General features: G+C 42.7%; 1 protein-coding gene across 3 annotated transcripts; it reads right to left on the minus strand.

Moving 5' to 3' along the window:
* Positions 1-3640: 3640 nt before the first annotated feature.
* tnfaip3 (tumor necrosis factor, alpha-induced protein 3) lies at positions 3641-19100 on the minus strand. 3 transcript variants are annotated; one of them, XM_051426463.1, is made up of 9 exons: positions 18985-19100; positions 14124-14535; positions 9870-10060; positions 9478-9619; positions 8836-9006; positions 8545-8725; positions 7301-8298; positions 6878-7083; positions 3641-6694 (listed from the first exon to the last, which is right to left on the minus strand). In XM_051426463.1, the coding sequence occupies exons 2-9, from the start codon at positions 14428-14430 to the stop codon at positions 6407-6409; spliced, it is 2484 nt and encodes an 827-aa protein (XP_051282423.1). In that variant the 5' UTR covers positions 14431-14535; positions 18985-19100; the 3' UTR covers positions 3641-6406. The 3 variants fall into 3 exon arrangements, with proteins under 3 accessions (XP_051282423.1, XP_051282419.1, XP_051282426.1); XM_051426459.1 differs by lacking the exon at positions 18985-19100 and adding an exon at positions 16220-16494; XM_051426466.1 differs by lacking the exons at positions 9870-10060; positions 18985-19100 and having other exon boundaries at positions 14124-14258.
* Between the last annotated feature and the right edge of the window lie 174 nt (positions 19101-19274).

Raw genomic sequence — 19274 nt, forward strand, 5'->3', positions numbered from 1 at the left:
ATGTGTTGTAGCCTCTCCCTCCCCCGCATGATCAAACATTTACTGTTTCTTTAAGAAGAATATTCAATAGATCAATAGATTAAAAAAAAGGTGTTATTTTGTACAGTTTTCTGTACAGCTAGGTCATTTCCAGTTTCCTTTGTTAATTAGATTTGACAAGATAAAACTTGAATGATCCCCATGGGGAAATTGTTGCTGCAGCAGAGACTATGATGCAGAAAAGAGTATGAAATAAAAGAGTTATTAATGCAATGCACCTTACTAAAAGAGAAAGAAAGAAAAAGAAAGTTACGAGTCCTGAAGCTGCTGGGTTAAAGATCACCTGGTGACCTTGTTGTTTGCGACCGATGTGACGCGCTTTGCCCAGTGTCACTTTCACTTCTCTTAGCATCTTATTTTGGCAGTCCAGTTAGTCACCATTGAGCAATCCCACATGCATGCACACTCTTGCACTCAAAGATCAGGTTGCTGATTAAAGGTAAACAAATAGGTGATTGCTTGTGGGATTACTCAGAATTACTTTGAAGTCATAAATAGGCCATTTGGTTGTGAAATTGTGGACATTTCCCACAGAGAAATTGTCATAAATATTTTTAAGATCCATTTAGCATTTATTAGCACGTTATAAATAATAAATGGTTTATTATACACTATAATGTGATTGTAAGTAGATATAAGGACAGTTTTAAATGTTTATCAATGTATTCGTCAACTTATACCTCTCGTGACGCATCGGCCACTGTCACAGATAATGAATGATTGACAATACAATGTAACACAATGTTTATGATTATAATATGTTTTTTTGTAATTTATAACCAGTTTCAAACCAGTTTCAAAGGATTATGGTGAAATTATATATATATATATAAATATATTTACAGTGGTGCTATGTTGTATCATTCATTTACTGTACTGTACACACACTTTTACCGCTTTATAACAGTGTGTTTAGTAGTGATATTATACTTTTTATAAACTCTAAGAGGGGTGAATCTCTTTTGATGTGTGTAAATAGAAACAAACTGGGATAAAGTTGTATACAAGTACCTTAAAATCCTAGAGTAGAGTAACTTAGTGGATTGAGTTAACATGCTAATACATGAGTGTGAGACTCTTCATCAAACTCAGACTACATGGAGCACACAGTGTATTTCATCACTGGACCCTCGGTAACCTAAATATGGAAGTTTCCTCAAGTTCCAGGCAAAAATGACACAGACTCAGGGGAGTTTTGAATGACATAGTTATAAGATGATTTTTAGTTTGTGTGTGTGTGATACTGTTCAGTGGAAGGGTGTATCTCAGATCTATGTTTGCTGCTGCTTACCAAAGGGCCAGACAAAGGTAACCATGGATACACCCTCTTCCTATTGCACAATAACAGATAACTTCCTGTCGAACGAGTCTCAACTGTGCTTTTGATTTTTGCGACATTTAAGTTTTCAACAGAGGAGGCAGTGAGTCAGACTTTGGTGGGTTCATTCATAAATAGACAGTATTGTCATCTACATTTGACATTTTTATTCACAGTTTATTGTGACAGCTTAAACACAGAGTTGGGGGCCACGTGGATTTAAAATCAGCTGGTTCAATTGTGTACATTTTTGTGTCTTTTTGATTCTTGCATTGTCTCCAGACATCCAGGGGCCCCAGAAGCTTAGCAAACAGTGGCTTTTTTAAAAATGAACCAAAACAGTAAAGTGACGGGCTATAAATTCGAAACAATGCACTCAAAGATGCTAAAGTGCTCCATAGAGCTGAGGGGTTACTTGCTGTGGCTTTGTCACTACAATGGACACCTTTTACGCTATTGTTAATATAAAAATATTGATTATAGTAGCTTTCAGGAATTTCCACCGCAATATTAACAAAGGAAGGTCCAACATTTATTCCAATGTTGAGGCCCCTCTCTTGTAGAGTGTGTGTCACAAACAAGATCAGAGACTTTCATTATTTTAGTTCATATTGAGCTCACATGGTGTAAATAACATGTAAAATTACCACAAACTCCCGAGTACTTGCTGGTATATACAGTACACAATGCTTTGAGAGTGCCTGTTGTGGGGTCAATAGGAGCCCAGTTATTATGATAGTAGAGGTTATTTTACATTTTTGCTGCTACTACTATGTGAAGGTTGTGAATATCTCTCCTCCACCAAAATACGTTTTTATGTTTAGTTCATTTCAACTAAGTGTAAGTAACAGGGCTGGGTCTTAATTTAATAAGATCATTTATTGATTTTCAGCAGAATCGTATTTTGATAATATAAACATATAATATGATTTTATAATAAAAATGACTGATTATGGGCAGAGTTGTGATTTCTAGCACAATTTCATCTACTTCCAACATGCATGGAGAAAGTCCAGCAACCCTTGCAGCATACAGAACAACTTTATTAAGAACAATAAAGTTGTTCTGTATCCTACAAACATTGCAGAATTAAGACTTTTGACCTCTTTAGTAGTAAAATTAAAGAATTTAAAAATAAATAAATTATTGTTTAGATTATTGATTAAGAGTTTTGTCAGGTCTAGTCCATCACAGTGAATATGAATTTGATTGTTTTATATGTGATCTTGCATACATTTGCCACATTGTGATATTGATTGATACAGAAAAAACATTCTTATTAATCTTCATACTCATTTAAACCATATTGCTCAACGCATGTTTTCAGCTCCTGTAACTTGTGTTTTCTTCACATAATTATTCTTATAGAGTCTGCATGGGAAGATTTCCTGCACCACATCAGGTACTCACTCATCAAGTGAAACAGCGCTCATCTGCAACAGTTATACAAGGGAGTGTTTGCATGCTGGGGTATTTCCAGGAAACCACATCAGCCTACCAATCTGAATGTGGTACAGGCTGTAGGTTGTGAAAAATAGCCCACGCACAACCCCTGTAGTCCCACACTTAAATGTCACCTCTGCCCTGCCATATATAACTATTACCAATTCCCCACCTGTCACTGCCATATCTCCCCTCACTCCAAACTCCCCCCTCCCACTGCAAGATCCACTCCTCCTGAATGAACAGCGTTTTTTTCTATGTGAGGGTGGGGGTTCCCATTTATTTTTTAAAAGCATGACGCCCTCACACAAGCCTGGAAAAAACTGAATAGTGAGAAAAAAAAGCACCTAAGAAAAAAACCTCATCATTTTTTGTATGGAAATGTCTAACAATGAGAAAAGAAATAAGAACAACGGAGGCGGAGGGAAGACAAAGAGAAAACGAGCTAACCCAGTTAAACATGGGAAAATGGTGCACTCTGCCACATCTAAACCAGGCCTCAGTGATCAGTTATCTGATGACTTTTGCAGCACCCACTGTACTTCCTACACTGGAGATGGATTTGGTGCCAATAGTGAGCAACTTCTTTTCAGCAGAAGCACTATTAGGCAACACACAGTGTATTGGAGAGATATGCTGTAATAAGAGTGCAATGTTGAATCTCAAAGAGAACACACAAGCATACTGTATGTGCAAGTGCTTGTAGGGTAGCGTACATGTTTATGTGTCGCATTCACATGATCTGTCACAGCGCTCACACACATTTTTCTCTCCCTCCTAAACCAGTCACACAGACACACACACGCAATAACAAGAGAGACAAGAACCACATTAGACAGATTTCATATTTCTTAATAAAAATAATTCATTTCAGGACAACATATAAATAATTATTGAATCACACAATACAGATATCTTGATATGAATAAATACTTAACAAATAAAATCAGGCTTTTTTTCATACAATACCCTATTGTCGAAAGGTCACACAAAGAAACTTCCACACAGTTTGCATGTTTTGTTACACCTTCTGCTCATAAGCGGATGCTCTTCCTACTGTTGGAATGTCCCTAAGCGAGTCGGAGTACCATTCCTAAATGCCTCAGCAGCTTAGACAAGTCATGTGCAACTTATGTGATCTCCTCCCAGTCAAACTCAGTCAATGCCCCGAAAACGTGTTCAGGGGCCCTGATGAGCTGACCACTAATTGGCCTTTAATTGATTAAGGTTTGTCTAGAGGTGATTAAAGCACACAGAGATCTACGTACAGGCCGTCAAAACATAGGCTGGCCTGACAGCTTTAGATACAGTTGAATGAAAAGGCAGACCGAGAGCCTGTTTGTCTATGCTCTTCTAACTAGAGCCACAGATGGACATCTGCCTACAGCAGTGTAGTTCTTCAGCACAAGTATGAGGGGAATAACTGTTCCAGTTGATATCACATTAGAGTTTGTTTGATAATAGCTTTACGCTTCAGGTTATCTCTGTAGATGAATATTTCTTTGTATCTGGATAAAATAGATACTTATGAAAGATAGAGCCCATTTGGAGATTTTCAACATGAGAGCTTGACAAGCTCGAGTCTGTGGTTACACAAAATTGGAGATGTCTACCTGTGGCACTCTAGTTAGTTTAGAATGGTCCAGGCTGGCCATTTTTAAGGAGGTAACAACAACTGTTTGGCGATTGATGGCACATGTATTTTTTTTTTTTTTTGGCAGAAACAAAACCAAATATATCAAAATACATTAAAAAATCCCAAAACAAATTTAAAAAAAACAAAAGAACAGGAATGTCAGTTTTGCGTATTCCAGACGCACACATTGTGTGTGTTGTGTGTGTGTTTGTGTGCGTGTGTGTGCATGTGTGTTGGAGATGAGGCATCGGGTTGGAAGGTCCTAAAATATGGACCAAGATCCATATTCACAAAAGCATTTTATAGGTGGGAGCACTGATCCAGGATCACTGATCAGGCCCCTCTGGTCCATAAAATTTCAATCACTACTTAAAGGCAAAACTTATCGAGGATCAGCCCCAATACTGTGCTGTTGTAACAGCAGCACAAAACACATTCAGATAAACAAGATTAGCCAAAGCAGGCAATGGGATTGCTCTCTGAAGTTTTGAAATTGTCGCCTTGGCACATCCAGTGGGGTGGAGCAGAGAGGAATGCATTTCTCTACGGGTTTGTTTACCTACACGTCACCTCAGACTGGGGTGGGGAGCATACAATCTTACAGAGCTGTGTTAGCATGTGCATGTGTGCATATGTGCGTATGCGGTGGTAAGGTGGATAATCATCTAGACTTCAATCGTGATTATGTTCTCAGTTCTCAACATAGTTGACAATCCCCTTCTGACAGAACTGGAGCTACTACATTTGTGTGTGCATGTGTAGGTTTGTGTCTATGCATTTCTAGGTGCTTAAGTGGTCAGTAAACAGGAAAACAAAGTCCAAGGCAACAGATCTGTTTTAGAGGAGAAGAGGGGAAGTAAGAGGAAGGACAGGAGGAATAGAAAGAGAATGAGTCCTGTCTCTACTGTCTTCTCTGCCTTCTGTCCGCTGACACCGCCAGCATGTTGGCTACAATGGAGAGGCTTGTATTTCTGTACATGTAGCACCAAAACTAGCAGGGGCCTGCCCTGTCTGTCTTGCACTGTTTAGACACATGGTGTGATCTTACTTTCCATATCTAACAATTCATAATGTCAACCTTATATAACGGATTACTAACAATACTGAGGCTAATTTGCCTCAGAGTCTGAACTAACACTGCCATTGATTAACTAAGGGAAGAAAATTAATTCTCGATCATTTTACAATATTGATTGCAAGAGCCTTTCTTGGCAAATCTTTGCCTATTTTTGGAGAACTAAGCTAAACATCAGGATACCATTTCATTTAGTTTCAGGCGCTTTTACTTGCTTTGGCCCAGTTTGGCTCACTTCTGCTTACTACTTCCACAGATTTGTTGCTGGGTTTCCCCAACTACTGCAACCCTCTCTCTACAGAGCAAAAGCTAGACAGACAGGCAGACAGATACACAGATGGGTTAAGACAGACAGACAGACAGACAGATAGACAGACAGGGGGGTATAAATCCTTGGCTGTGGTCTAGAAAGCAATGTCAGATGCTTCTTGTTATGTCAACATACAATCATTTTGTCCGGCACGATTCACCATGTACCTCTAAATACATATTGTACACAAGAGTTAAGTCAGTTGCTCTGACATGTAGCCAAACCTCTCACGTGTAAGTGCACTGGGCACATCAGATGATAATAATTGCACAAAGAGGTATTCTGGAGGCCATGTCTACTGCAAACACACACACACACAAACACACATTCTCACACACACACATACATACATACACACACTCCCCCCCCCCCCCTCCCCCCACGTACACACACTCTCTTCACATTCTACATGGGGGGTTTGATTTTCAGGCCATAAGGTTACTAGTTAGTCACTAGCTAGTTAGTTAGTTGGTTAGTTAGTATCAGAGGTGCATTGACTGGCATGGGGCGCCCACAGCAGGGCAGCGGCTCTAGCGTGCTAGCGATGTGTCATCATCATCGTTGTGTGCGTGGGTGCGTATGTGGTCAGCCGCGGTAAATCTGTTTGAAGTGGTCACACTCATTGCAGTAGCCCTGTTTCTCTTGGTTGGCGTAGTGGTCACAGCCCTGCGTCCGGCACCGTTGCTTGGACTTTTCCTTGGGCGCCTGCGCCCGCCTGCCCGCCTCTCTGCCCTGGCCACGCGTGTGGCACTCTGGGCAGAGGTCTGTGCAACCCGGGGACACATTACTGCAGCCACTCCGCCGGCACTGGGTCTGGGTCTGGGTCTGCGTTTGGGATTGCTGTGAAGGTCTGGGTTTCACTGCTCGGTCCCGCTTTTTGTACAGAGGAATAAAAGGGAAGCAAAGAAGAAGAAGAGAAAGGTCAATTGGCAACTGAAAGGCAACCGTGGATCAGCAGGATATTGCAAGATAGGCAGCGAGAAGACACAAACAACAGATGACAACGGTGAAGTACAGCATGGGAGAAGGACTAAAGTAGTTGCGGCAGACACCTACCATGACCAAAGGAGGGGAATGTGGTGTGCGATGTGCCACTTGGTTGAGCCGTGCACTTTGCTCTTTGACATAGCACTTGTCGCAATAGCCCTCCAGCATTGCCTTGCCAACAGCACCACACCCAGGTCCACGACACCGCGAGGCATTCTGGAAGCCTGCATCCACACCATGCCGGCTCTGGACCGGTGCAGGCGGAGGGGTCAGGTCTGGAACAGACAGTAGCCAACAATGCATGTTAAGCAATGCCTTATGTGATTTGACATTTGTAGTAAAGAAAACTAGAAATCCAATTAAATATTACATTAATTCCTTCCATGCAAACAAATTGACAAAGACATTTGTTTGAAATAACTTTAAGACATTTTCGGTGTCGGAAAACCTTGTAACATGATAGAAGTGTTCCAGTTTAGTTTCAGAACTTACGGTGGTTGGTCTGATAGTCCACGTAGCAAATAGTGCAGAAACCCAACTTCTCTGGCGTCCCAAAGAACTGGCAGCCAGATCTTTTACAAGGGCGGGCCAGAGGAGCTTGCCAGGCTGAGGTGTGCCCTGGGGTTAGCGTGAGGCACGGCCGCTCAGCGTCCCTGGCCTGGCTCCAAGCTGAAGACGAGGCCTCAGTCCTGGGGTTGTTCTGCTGTGGCTCTCCCCTCTCTGGAGCCTGCTGTCTCTGCATGCAGGGAGGACACAGGCCATTGAATATCCTGAACGCCTCTTGTCTGCACATGCTGCAGCGCTCTGTCTCTGTCTCGCAGCCCCCCCACTGGGTCCAGCCGGAGCCCTGGGCCGGGTGGGGGACTGTAGGCCCCCCATTCGGACCTGGGATTCCTGTAGCAGCCGTTCCAGCTCCAGGGGGTCCATGGTTCTGCCTGGAATTGAAGCAGCGCTCGCAAAGTCCATCATGCTCCACGCTAAGGGTGAAGAGGCAGCCGGGTGTCTTGCACTTCATGGCGTGAGTTTCACTGTACAGGCTGAGGCTAGGAGCAGTTGGCGGGGCTGAGCGGGGGCTGGATAACACCACCCCTCTCCCAGACGAGGAGGATTGGGGGCTGCTGCTTCGGGCTCCTCTGGAACTCACCTCAGTCTCTGATCCCCCAATCACCCCAACCCCACCTTGTACCCCTCCTCCCTTGGTCTGCACCACCCCTTCTATCCTCGCTCCTCCACCGGTAGTGGCCTGTCGCTTCTCAAAGCATTCATGGCAATGAGGCTGTGTGTCCACAGAGACATAAAAGGTGCATCGTGGTGTGGCACAGCGGATCTCGATGAGGGAGAGCTGGGAGACGGAGAAGGGCGGTGGGCGCTGCGGCTGAGCGGCCCATGCCTGCTCCTTATCCTCCTGCCAGCGCTGGTACTCATGGTTGACAAGTTGCAGATAGTCCTCCATCAGGTTCATGTCTTCAGGGAGGTTGCCCTCATCCAGCCTTGGGACAGGGACATACAATATGGTTCTTTAGACTTAACTGTACTTTTTGTGATTTCAGTTGATACTTTTTCAGATAAATTTCAAGTTAATATAGCTATTGTAATCATTTTCTATTTCTATCATCAACCTAAAAATAAACCTCTTCATTCCTGAGCTGCAACATGCAAAAGTGCATTTAATATTGAGGATGTACAACTGTGATATTAATCTTTTACTTTGTCCAGAGTTCATAATCTGTAGGTACCGTGCAGCATTGATGATTCGTGTAGCGTCGTAGCCCAAGCCTATGACGGGGATCTCTATCAGTAGCAGGTAGTCTTTGAGAAGCCTCTCTTTCTGCTGCTGTTCTTTCTCCATCAGGAAGTGAACCTTCAACTCCTCAAAGCCTCCCCGTCCAGGGTTGATTAGCGGTACTGCTCTGATTTCTGGCAAATTCAGACCAAGACGTTACATAGAAATAAAAACCTAAAGAACTTCATATCAACCTTTTTTTGTTGTGTCAGATGCATAACAACTGTCTCTTAGTGTTTCCTACCTGGACCACTGTCTTTGATGGTGATGAGAGGTGCAAAGTGCTGGGAGTCGTAGCCGAGCACTATCGGGTATTTGTAGCACTCTGTGGGCGGCCAGTGTAGTGGCAAATAAATCCCACCCACATTCAGAGGAGAGATAGAGGAGCCAGATTTCATACTCCTGACCACCTGGTCTGTTGAAAGAACAGCGAAGGGATTTAAAAATAAGAAAAATAATCATCCAAAAACAATGTAAATATGTTTTTAGTCCACATTTTATAGGACTTATAGTTAGCTTTTCAGCTTCTGGAGGAAGGTAACTAATTTGGGTTTTTTTATGAATAATGCTAGCAATGCTTATCACTTATGCAGAGTGCCAATACAGAAAGTCACAAGTGCCAGCAAGTGTCTGCATATTTGCCGTCGATACAGTTTATATTAATAGCACAATATTCATGCTATATCTGCTAACCAAAACAGATGGGAGGTGATACAGTGAAATCAAACACTATGTAGACTTCAAAACAACTAACAGCAAAATGTTAAGGCATGTGGTTGAGGAGATACCCTCACCTTCTTTATCACTGAAAGACATGTTGAAACAAGACCAGTGAGGCTTTGATGGCTAACAAGGAACATACTTTGAGATAATAAAAAGTGATTACCTGCGATGACGATGATGGGTCTGCGAAGAATGTTGGAGAGGACGAAGATATGAATGTCCTCCAGAGAGTCAAACTGGAGGCCGTTGCTACTGGAGACTGGAGATGCCATCTTCACAATCTTTTCCCACTCCTCTTCCCAGTTCTGGGACAGAACACATATACACACATAAATGATATAAACTTGTGCACATTTGTGTAATGTATTGCGTAAAATCATTCCATAAAATATTAATAAGGAGAATGGTGCATGCTCATATTCTGGCTTGAACTATTCCATAAAAATAAAATGATGTTGCTTTGTTTGGGTGTTTTGTTTTTAGCTCAAGCTTCTGCTGTCTAGCAGTAATCTTAATGCAATGTAATGAAAAAGGCTTTTGACCTAATCTTCATACCATGGTGGTGTATCGGAGTCCGGTCTGGGTGAACTCCTGGGACTGGAGCAGCTCTGCCTGGAAGCGAGCTCTAAAGACCCCAGTGTCCGTCTCTTTCAAAACACCATGGAGGGCTTTTCGAAGCACCAGGTCTGTGTCCTGAACGCCCAGCATGTACTGAGAGGCTGCGTGGAGCAAGCAATTCCCATCTCCTATAGACACACACAGAAGAGGCAGGCAAACACATGTAATATTAGTGTTACATGTAGTTGGTTTTGTACACGGGACAGTAACCTCTAAAACTGTGCAGGGGCACATGCACATACAAATTCAGTGTGTGCACAGCCTACACAACAGACAATTGCAGTGTGCACACACAGAAGTGCAACAAAAGACTGGGGATTTCCAGGCCATTGGGCCGGTTGTATCTGGTGTCTAGACTATTATATGACCCTCACATGTCTTAAAGTATGCACACGCTACAGGCAAAGCTCTGCTTTTACCCAGCTGGCCTGAGAAAAATTGCCCTTTATTTACCTGAAAGACATTTTTAAAGAAATAAATGCATAATCTGCCTGGAAAATCTAAAAAATAATGTGTTGTCTCGTTTCACGTCAAAGAAAACTTTGACTTCCTCTATATTCTACAAACCATCAAGAGTGACAGAAGTGTGTCTGTGTGTGTGTGTGTGTGTGTGTGTGTGTGTGTGTGTGTGTGTGTGTGTGTGTGTGTGTGTGAGCATGAGCAACTAAAAACCTTGGAATTTTATTTTGTCTCCTACAGCAGCACTGGGTCTTTTTCCTATTGTGAAACAGGAGAGCCCAAGTTTGTCAATGTGTGCAGCAATGAAAAACCCTGTTGCCACACTAAACACAGGAATTTCCCTCTGCTAACTTCTGCCTTTTGTGTGTGCGTGTGTTCCCCTCCTATGATCCCAACTCATCAATGCTACTCAGCTGGTCCTGGACTTTCCACTGGGGTGTGGCTTGGACAGGATGGAATGTTATCTTTTAAACTACTGCTATCAACACCCAATGAAGACTGTGATTAATGAGCGCTGAGACAACATGTGCACTCACACTGTGCACTGTAATATACAGTATATATTCTGTCTAGCTTTATGATCTCTCCTCCTTTGTTCAGTAATGTTTACCTGGCACACATACACCTGAAGCATGCACGCCACAAACGGAACTTTCAGATCAGGATAACCCTAATCTAAGAGTTGTTCACGCCAAAAGAGTTAAATAATAATTGAAAGTTATTTAAATAACACCTAAAAAAAGGTTAGGCTACAATGCAAAAATTATAAAATGAGTTTAGCTAGTGTTAAGTCAGGCCAAAGGACAAATTCTCTCAAAATAGCATTATCTGTGGTGTGGGATGGCTGTAATGTGAGATACGGTTGTTTTCATTCAACTGAAGGAACAATCCCACTGTACTTTGAGAAAAAAAACCATCCACTTCTATTTCAGACTAGCTAGCTGTTGTTGCATTTCGGCACTCTTGCATCACTCTCAACAAAAACATAAAATGCACAGCTCTCTAGTGAGAAAAAGGCATCCTCAACAGCATCATCCCTTAACAGAGATACGTACACAGGCATACAAGAAAAGGCACAAATGCCCATGTATAATCAGTTCCTCTTGTGCATAAAAACGCACAGACTTTTGACCCTGAATTGAGCTGCCTGCCGACTAAAGATGAAAGACGGTCTGCTGGTTCCATCTGTCTAAATATAGACACTTCCTCTGTGGCAAGCTGGGACACTTCCTGAAAACGCACCAGTGTAGGACCAGACTTAATCCTCATCTGGTTGCCATCCAGGTGACACCTACCCCAAATTCACAATGTTGTGCTTTCCAATGGGGCTTGCTAGGTTTATGTCACACATCATCCCACTATCCCACTCTTTGTCTGCAAGCTGTCTAGTGAGACTAGTCCAACAAAACAAGTCCTGGCCAAGACTATTTTTGCCCCTGCTTTAATAAGAAGTGGAGATATTACACCGCAGTATGAAAAATAAATACTGTAGATACCACATGAAGATGAGAAACGTGAAAACAGTACTTATAAGGCAAAAACACTGTGGCAGTGTGTGTGTGTGTGTGTGTGTGTCCTCTCTGCTACTACAGTATGTAGAGTCAGTGTATTGTAGCTGAACAAATCCTGCCTGTTGGGGACACATGACAGACATGGGATGCTGTTTGGGAAAAACCCTCGGATGCATCCTAGACATTCATGACAGAAGACACACTGAATTTCAATAACATATTTCTTCACTGGGCGGAAAAGTTTCACGAAAACAAGAAAACGGTTATCTTTAATTGCCGGGAAGTGAACGTTTTATGGCGCTGTTTTGCTTTTATGATGGACAGTTATATTTCTACTTGCCTGGGAAGGAAGGTGGGTTTTTGGGAGATTGAAACTGACAGAGGTTTTAATCTTTTGTAAATTCACATAGATGATGAAAAAAAAAAAATGAAAAAAAAACTTTGGGGCAGATTAATGTCCCAGAAGATGCAGAGACTGATCTTATAGCAGTGTTATGACTTTGAGAAGCTTGATTGATCTGACCTGCTCCGACTGGACGGTCATTGACGGACGTCTGCTCTCTCACGTTCTCTCTCTGTATGTGTGTGTCTGTGTCTGCTGAGCTCCAGTGACTCAGCAGCAGTCAGTCAGCCCTCTGTGTCTATGTGTGTGTGTGTGTGTGTGTGTGTGTGTGTGTGTGTGTGTGTGTTGTCCGTCCTCTGCTCAAAGTCACGTCTGGGTCCTTCAGAGTTAGACCAGCTCTAAATTCTGTCTCATCTTTATGACATCATTTTCACAAGGCAGGAAATTCCATCCAAGTTACTGGCAGCAGAAGTCAGAAGGGTTTGTCATCCATTCAGGGGTCTTTCTGAAGAGGAAGTATGCGTTGATAAGAGTTACAGTAACTCCTTTGGTCCATACTAACTTTAGATTCGCAGAAGGCCCTTTACAAAGAGTTTCACTATTTATGATTCAGGACACAACACACAAAGTATCCTGCAAGTTCCTCATCCATCCAGTACATTTTGAACGTACAGGTGAATTCTGAAATGAGGTTGATAGAGAAATTTCTCACTGTTTAACAGTGTTCAAGTGTTAATTGCTTCCTATGAGAAAGAAAGAAACAATTTCCTGTGGAAACTCACATGTTTTGGACAAACTTGTAAGCCAGCTTAATTTCCGCTTCCTTCTTCTGTTGTGAATGCTATGGCTGATGTTTCCCTTCAAAACAGTTTTTTCCCCTCATCTAAAAATAGACCTGAATCTGATGTACACTCCAGATGTGTTTAAGATATCACAATATGGATTAAAGACAGGCCAGCAGAGTCACTGAGACACAAGGCTCGGTGAGCTCTGACACATCTGACGGTCATTAAGACAGCGACATGAATAGATCAGTCTGGCAGGCAGGTGGGGAACTTAAGGTAAAATTATGTTTTAAGGTCCACTGACATTCACAGTACTTACACACACACACACACCTACACAGAAACAGAGGGGACATACCCCTAAAGGTTGTAAATGAAAAACTGTGGAAATAGTCGGGTCCGAAACATCATCGACAGTAAATAACAGTACTGCATGTGACGGCAGAGAATTTCCCAGTATAGGGGTATGATCAGAAGTATTCAGGCCCATGTCTGAATGTTTGCCTACTCTGGGATGTTCCCGTGTTACGACATCCACGTAACAGAAAACCTGACTTAGCAATGGGCTGACTGAACTCAAACACTCGACACAGTAAAACCAAGGGGGCTGCTAAATGAGTGTATGTGAAAGTGGAACCCGTGTCCCTCCATTGTTGTCATTTACAGTAACCCTGCCTGTGAGTAATGACATCTCAGAATTTACATATCAAATAGCCCTGACTCATAAGTACGCACCTCCTCTATCACAGAAAATGAAACAAAAGCAAAACACATCCTCCGCCCCGAGCTACAGTTCCTGAAATCAAGGAACACAAAAGTTTAACATCAGCTCTGTGACCAATCTGTTGAATCGTTCCTGCTGTTGAACTTTGGATTAAATGCCACCAGAACCTCCTACTCAAACACCATTCATTCATATCCATCCATAAATACATACACACACTACTAAACCACAAATGTATGTGCTATAACAACCCCAAAGCCTCCCACCTTCATGGAGCTTCACCCACGAGTAAGACAACCATAGCAACCTGGTTTACTGGAGACCTCAGAGTCCAGAACAGTTCCTAAACATCAGCAAAATCTTTCTTACCATTTGTCCGTAAGGGCACCATCTTCTTCACCTCCCGACACCAGTTCAGCTTCTTCTCCTGCTCTAACGAGGCCTGCATGGCTCGGTCCAGGATGGCAGCCTGCACCACCTCCCTAAAGGCCTGCGGGAAGTGGTTCATGGCGATCATCTCCAGCGTGTAACGGTGCATACCCCGCAGGTGGTGCATCAGGCCACCGCTGGTAGCCGGCTTCACCACGTCGTTGGGCACTCGCTGACGGATCTTCACCGCCTTCAGCAGGTTGGAGACAAACAGGAATTTGGGGAGGAAGTTCTGACCCTGCGACATGGCGGATGTGTGGCCAGGTGGTTGGAAGGAGGGGAGGAAGAGGAACGAGGAGAAGGAGAAGAGGAGGAGAAGGCACCAACCACCGTTGACCAAACAACGTGGAAACTGGATGGAAAGAAGGGGAGTGGATACGTTATTTCACAGGAGAGTACAGTAGAAAATAACAGCATAGACTGGTGGGACTGGTGGGAAATTTTCAGTGGATATTCCCCTTCCTTATTAATTGAGACTCAAAACACAACTTAATTCACAGTTTGTTCGGGAAACCACCCAACACACAGGATCAACACAGTGTTAAAGCTGCCTGGTGCTTTTTCACTGGAGATTCTGATGGGCCAAATTGCATAGAGTACACAAAGAAGCCTTTGTATTCATGTTTGTTCTTTTAATTCTCCTTTTCGTCTTGATCGTTTTTGAGTTTCCCAAAACAGGGCGTTCCAGTGTCCCGCTGAGCTCAAAGCCTTCCAACATTAAACTGGTGTTTTCCCAAACTTGAACTGAAGGCCACCTAGGGCTTCCCAGGCTGCTGGGAAGGTCACACTGACTGCCCAAAGGCCTCCTCCCTCGCCAACACCTTTTCTCTGGAGGGCAAAGCTGTCGGCTCGCATTAAGTCTGTTCAAAAAACAGAGTCAGGTTAGGAATTGTTAGACAACTTTCAATACCTGTGCCAGTATGATGCTGGACTTTCAGTACTGATACTGTCCTCAGTCCCATAGTTTGTTCTCAATACAGCACAGTTTAGTTTTGTCACAACACAAGCAGCTGTACAAGAACCTAGCAATGTTTCCTGATTAAAGTCAGGAAATTTCAGTTTGAGGGATAAATAAACAAGACTAAGAATGTGGCCAAACTTTTCATGCTAACTTTCCCAAACTTGATACTTACTCTTATATTTTGACCAGCACTTTAAACCCTGACTGTATTAGTTCTGGACAAGAGCAGAGTGATTTTTGAAGTGTCTCACTCTTGAGGTTTTAAAGGAATATTTCACCCAAAATGAAGAGGGTTTCAGCATATTCTCTGTTCACAGGAAGTAGAAAGTGACGGTCAGCAAACAGTCCTGGAGTTTTGCTGACTTTTCAACTTCCAACAACATCCTCATATCAACCAGCCTCGAAGCTGCCAGCCACTGGATACAGTTTAAGTTCACTCAATTACAACACCTGTCTGAATACTTCGCTTCCAGTGGCCTCTGTGCCTTTACTACACAAACAGCAGCAGGTGCAACAACAGACTAGGCCAATGCTAAAGGGCTAGTCAGTCAGGGACTAGACAACAGACACCTGGATGTCAGTAAGCGTGTTGAATCATTATCCTCTGTTCGGTGTGTTGGCACCGCTGGCAGACTTTAGGCAGACAGACAGTGGCACAGCGGTGGACGCTGCGGTTTAGGATGGCTGGCTACACAAAAACACAATAACAGGAGACTTTGCTGACGTTAAAGGCTTACGTAATTCCAATGACAACTACCTTTGAAACAATGTAGCCTTCAATCGCGTCTCACAGCGCGGGTATAGACACAGTGTAGCGCCGCCGATGCTACATTTGGCTGTTTAAATGCCCCGTTATCCTTTTGAGGGTGACGTCTTTGTAAACAATGGCTGTCAAAGCCACTGTCGTGAGCAGGCTTCAAGCTTCCTCCATGTCCCCCCTCCCGCCCACCCCCCAGAAACACGACCATACATTACTCAAGGCCCAAACGTTGTTGTACCCCACCAAGTCTTACCCCCCTTGGTAAGAAGCGTCGTTCACACGGGGAGGCACAGGGAGGGAGGACGGGTGTCTTACCTGTGTAATATGTCGGGGTAATAACAAAGCCCTCCCGGATGCTCAGGCTAGTCCTCTCTCAGCCACTTCACTCAGCCTCACCGCAGCGGTCCTCGGCGCCATTCAACCTTCTCTTTCCTTCAGTATCAGATCTATTTTGGAGCCCTCACAGCTCGCGAAGCCTTTCAAAAGACTACACACGTCCGCTAGAGATAGTTTAAAAAAAAAAAAAATCAAGGGGATTTCCACACGGGGACTTTCCGTCCAGCCATTTTCCTCTCTCTCTCTCTCTCTCTCTCTCTCTCGCTCTGTCACAACCTGGGTAGTTACAGCTCTCTGCCGCCAGGTGGGGTCTCTATCTGTCTGACTCGATACTGAAAAGCATATCCCACCTACTGTGCACAAAGGAGCACCACTGAGGGAGACAGACAGGTCGCGTCATACTCTATTTCATGAGACAGCCTTAGAAATAAATCATTATCCAGCAATGAGTCCAACCCTCAGCAAATTAGTCAGGAATACGAAGGAAAAACTCATCCCTTGATGATGAGTAGACTTTGGCTAGCTGATTGAATGCATCCATATGTGTGTTTATTTGCATATGTATATATGGTGAGTACAGCTATTGCAATGACTGGTAGGAAACACACTTTCTGATGCTCAGAACATTATGATGTCTTGCTCAAGGGCACTTCAGCTGCAGGCTTTCTGCTTGGGTGCAAGATTCATTCAACTAATTTGCTTAGTTGTGTTATTTATTTTGCCATGCACATGCAAAAGTGCACAGCCCACGCTGAGTGCTGTTGCAGTGTTGAAACATTTGTCAGATGTAATCATAACTTCTTGCATGTAACATTATGTACAAAACAAAGAACTTTGTCCCATGTGTTTCTCAAGTTTTATAAATCCAACCAGCCACAAAAAGGTTCCTTTCCTAAAAAAAAAAATATATTTTTTTTTTACAACCACCCAACCAGGACAATTCAACACAAAAAACAAAACAACAAAAATACTTTTCTCTTTAGGGAAACTATTAAACCTACATGTTTCAGTAGCTAATGGCAATGCACCTGAACATTAAAGTACACACAGAATTCAGCTTCATGTACAGCTCTATGGGTGTAGTAGTTTTTCACAGGTCTGTACCAAACATCAGCTGACGATTTTCCCAATACAGATCTTGCAAAAATAACCACAGCACCCATCATCCATCACCGAGCATGTCTGTAGCTGTCAGAGACGTTAAAACACTGAAACTAACTTTGTGCACCTAGTGGTTAACAAGTTGTATTATCAGTCACTGAACCACCAGTGTATGTAAATGTTCACCGACTGTTTACCGCAGTCTACCAATATAGAAGCTACAACAGAAAAGCAGTCTGTACATTTGTTCCAACTGTCACATTTGACTTGCTGGTGTTGCATGTGTAAGCATGAAAGCTGAGACAGGAAGGCATGATACATTTAGATGACGGACAAATACTAGTTGTCTTAGCATTGCACCTGTGTAAGTATCCTATGTGTGTATGTGTGTGTGTGTGTGTGTGTGTTATTAAGTATAGAGCTGCAACAAGTCATTATTTTTCTTTTTTTTCCATTTAGGTTCCACAAAAGTTAAAAATGCCCAAAACATTTGAATTAAAAATAATAATAAAATCGATGCATTGCTCTGTTATTTTATTTTTGACATTATATTTCTCTGTCATTACTATTCACGTTGATTGTATAGGCCAATGATGTGCTTAGCTCTTTGTTTTTGTTGTGTGTTTACAAAAAAGAATAAAACTCAATGAACATACTTGAGAAAAAAAAAAAATGCCCACAACAAGTTCCCAGTGCCGAAGCTGATGACTTCACATTGTTTGATTAGTCTGACCAAAAGTCTGAGGCAGGGACACTAAACTTGCTTTGCCCAGGGGGGGACTTTTAAAAAAGGAAAGAAGGCCGGGGGCCAGTCAATAAACAAATATTACATATATTTATCAGATTAAATGAACAAACATTAGGATCATAGATGGGGCAGAATAAAACAACTTCAAAGTTGCACTTTTGCTGAGCTGCTATCAGGAGGGAACGCTGCACTGAAGCTAGCATGTTTTGACTCATGATGCTGCCTGATATTAGCACCGAATATTTCTGATATTGCTCTGAAATCAAAATTAGTGTCACAGCGTCTGTGCAGTGTACAGAGCACTGGGCTAAAATGCAACTCCCCAAGTAACAGCATTTACCAATTGGTAAAAACATCAACGTATTTGCGTTGTGAATTAGAACAGCAGTTCTCAACCTTTTTAGAGTAGCGACCCCCAAGAATAATCAGGTTGGTATTTGTGACCCTCCAGCCCTCAAGTGTAACACATAAAAGCTTCCGAGCCCACATAGGAAGACCACTGCTTTGCTAATTTGAACTAATTAGTATTTTTAGATTTATTGAAATAACGACATCTTGTCTGCTTCAGGCCTAAAGGCACAATAAGATGGAAGTACAGTCTCATATTACTGAAGTATCTGGGCCTGTTAGCATGTATACAAACAGAGCACATGGCCTACAGTATATTACATTTCTGAGTTATTGTCCTGATAAATGTCAATTAAAGGGATGACATTGCTTCCCAACCATTTGGTGATCCCCCAGAAACTATCTCCTGACCCCCTTGGGGGTCCTGACCCCGAGGTTGAGAACCACTGAATTAGAAAATAATAGATCACAGCAACTTCCAAAGCATCATATTTCATATTATCATTATTAAAAAAAGGAATAAAAAGTATAATCTAACCAGACTCACCGTAAATCAAAGTAGACTTCCAGAAGTAAATCAGAGGTAAATCCTTTCACTATGGACAAACATCCAGATTGAATGCTGTTAAAAAAATATTTTGTCTTATCTACCTGTTGTTATCAGGTATCAGGTAATGCTAAAACTGACAAACCCATGTGATTCACTTTCTTGTTTCCTTTCTCTTCCACGTGGAAAGACTCCTCTGTTGTGTACACAGCCCTGAAAACCACAGTTCCTTTTCTACCTACTCATGCAGGGAACAGAAACTCTAATAATCACCTGACAGCAGGGATTCA

Source organism: Dicentrarchus labrax, unplaced genomic scaffold (genome assembly GCF_905237075.1).
Source record: "Dicentrarchus labrax unplaced genomic scaffold, dlabrax2021, whole genome shotgun sequence".
In the NCBI taxonomy this organism is placed as follows: domain Eukaryota; kingdom Metazoa; phylum Chordata; class Actinopteri; family Moronidae; genus Dicentrarchus; species Dicentrarchus labrax.

What these genes read in the sequence shown, in the direction of transcription:
- tnfaip3 (XM_051426463.1), bottom strand. Translation starts at nt 14,430, where the DNA reads ATGTCGCAGGGTCAGAACTTCCTCCCCAAATTCCTGTTTGTCTCCAAC. An exon ending in GGACTATCAGACCAACCACC is followed by an intron (nt 7,084 to 7,300) that starts GTAAGTTCTGAA and finishes TGTCTGTTCCAG; the next exon opens with ACCTGACCCCTCCGCCTGCA. An exon ending in ATTCCCCTCCTTTGGTCATG is followed by an intron (nt 6,695 to 6,877) that starts GTAGGTGTCTGC and finishes CTGTACAAAAAG; the next exon opens with CGGGACCGAGCAGTGAAACC.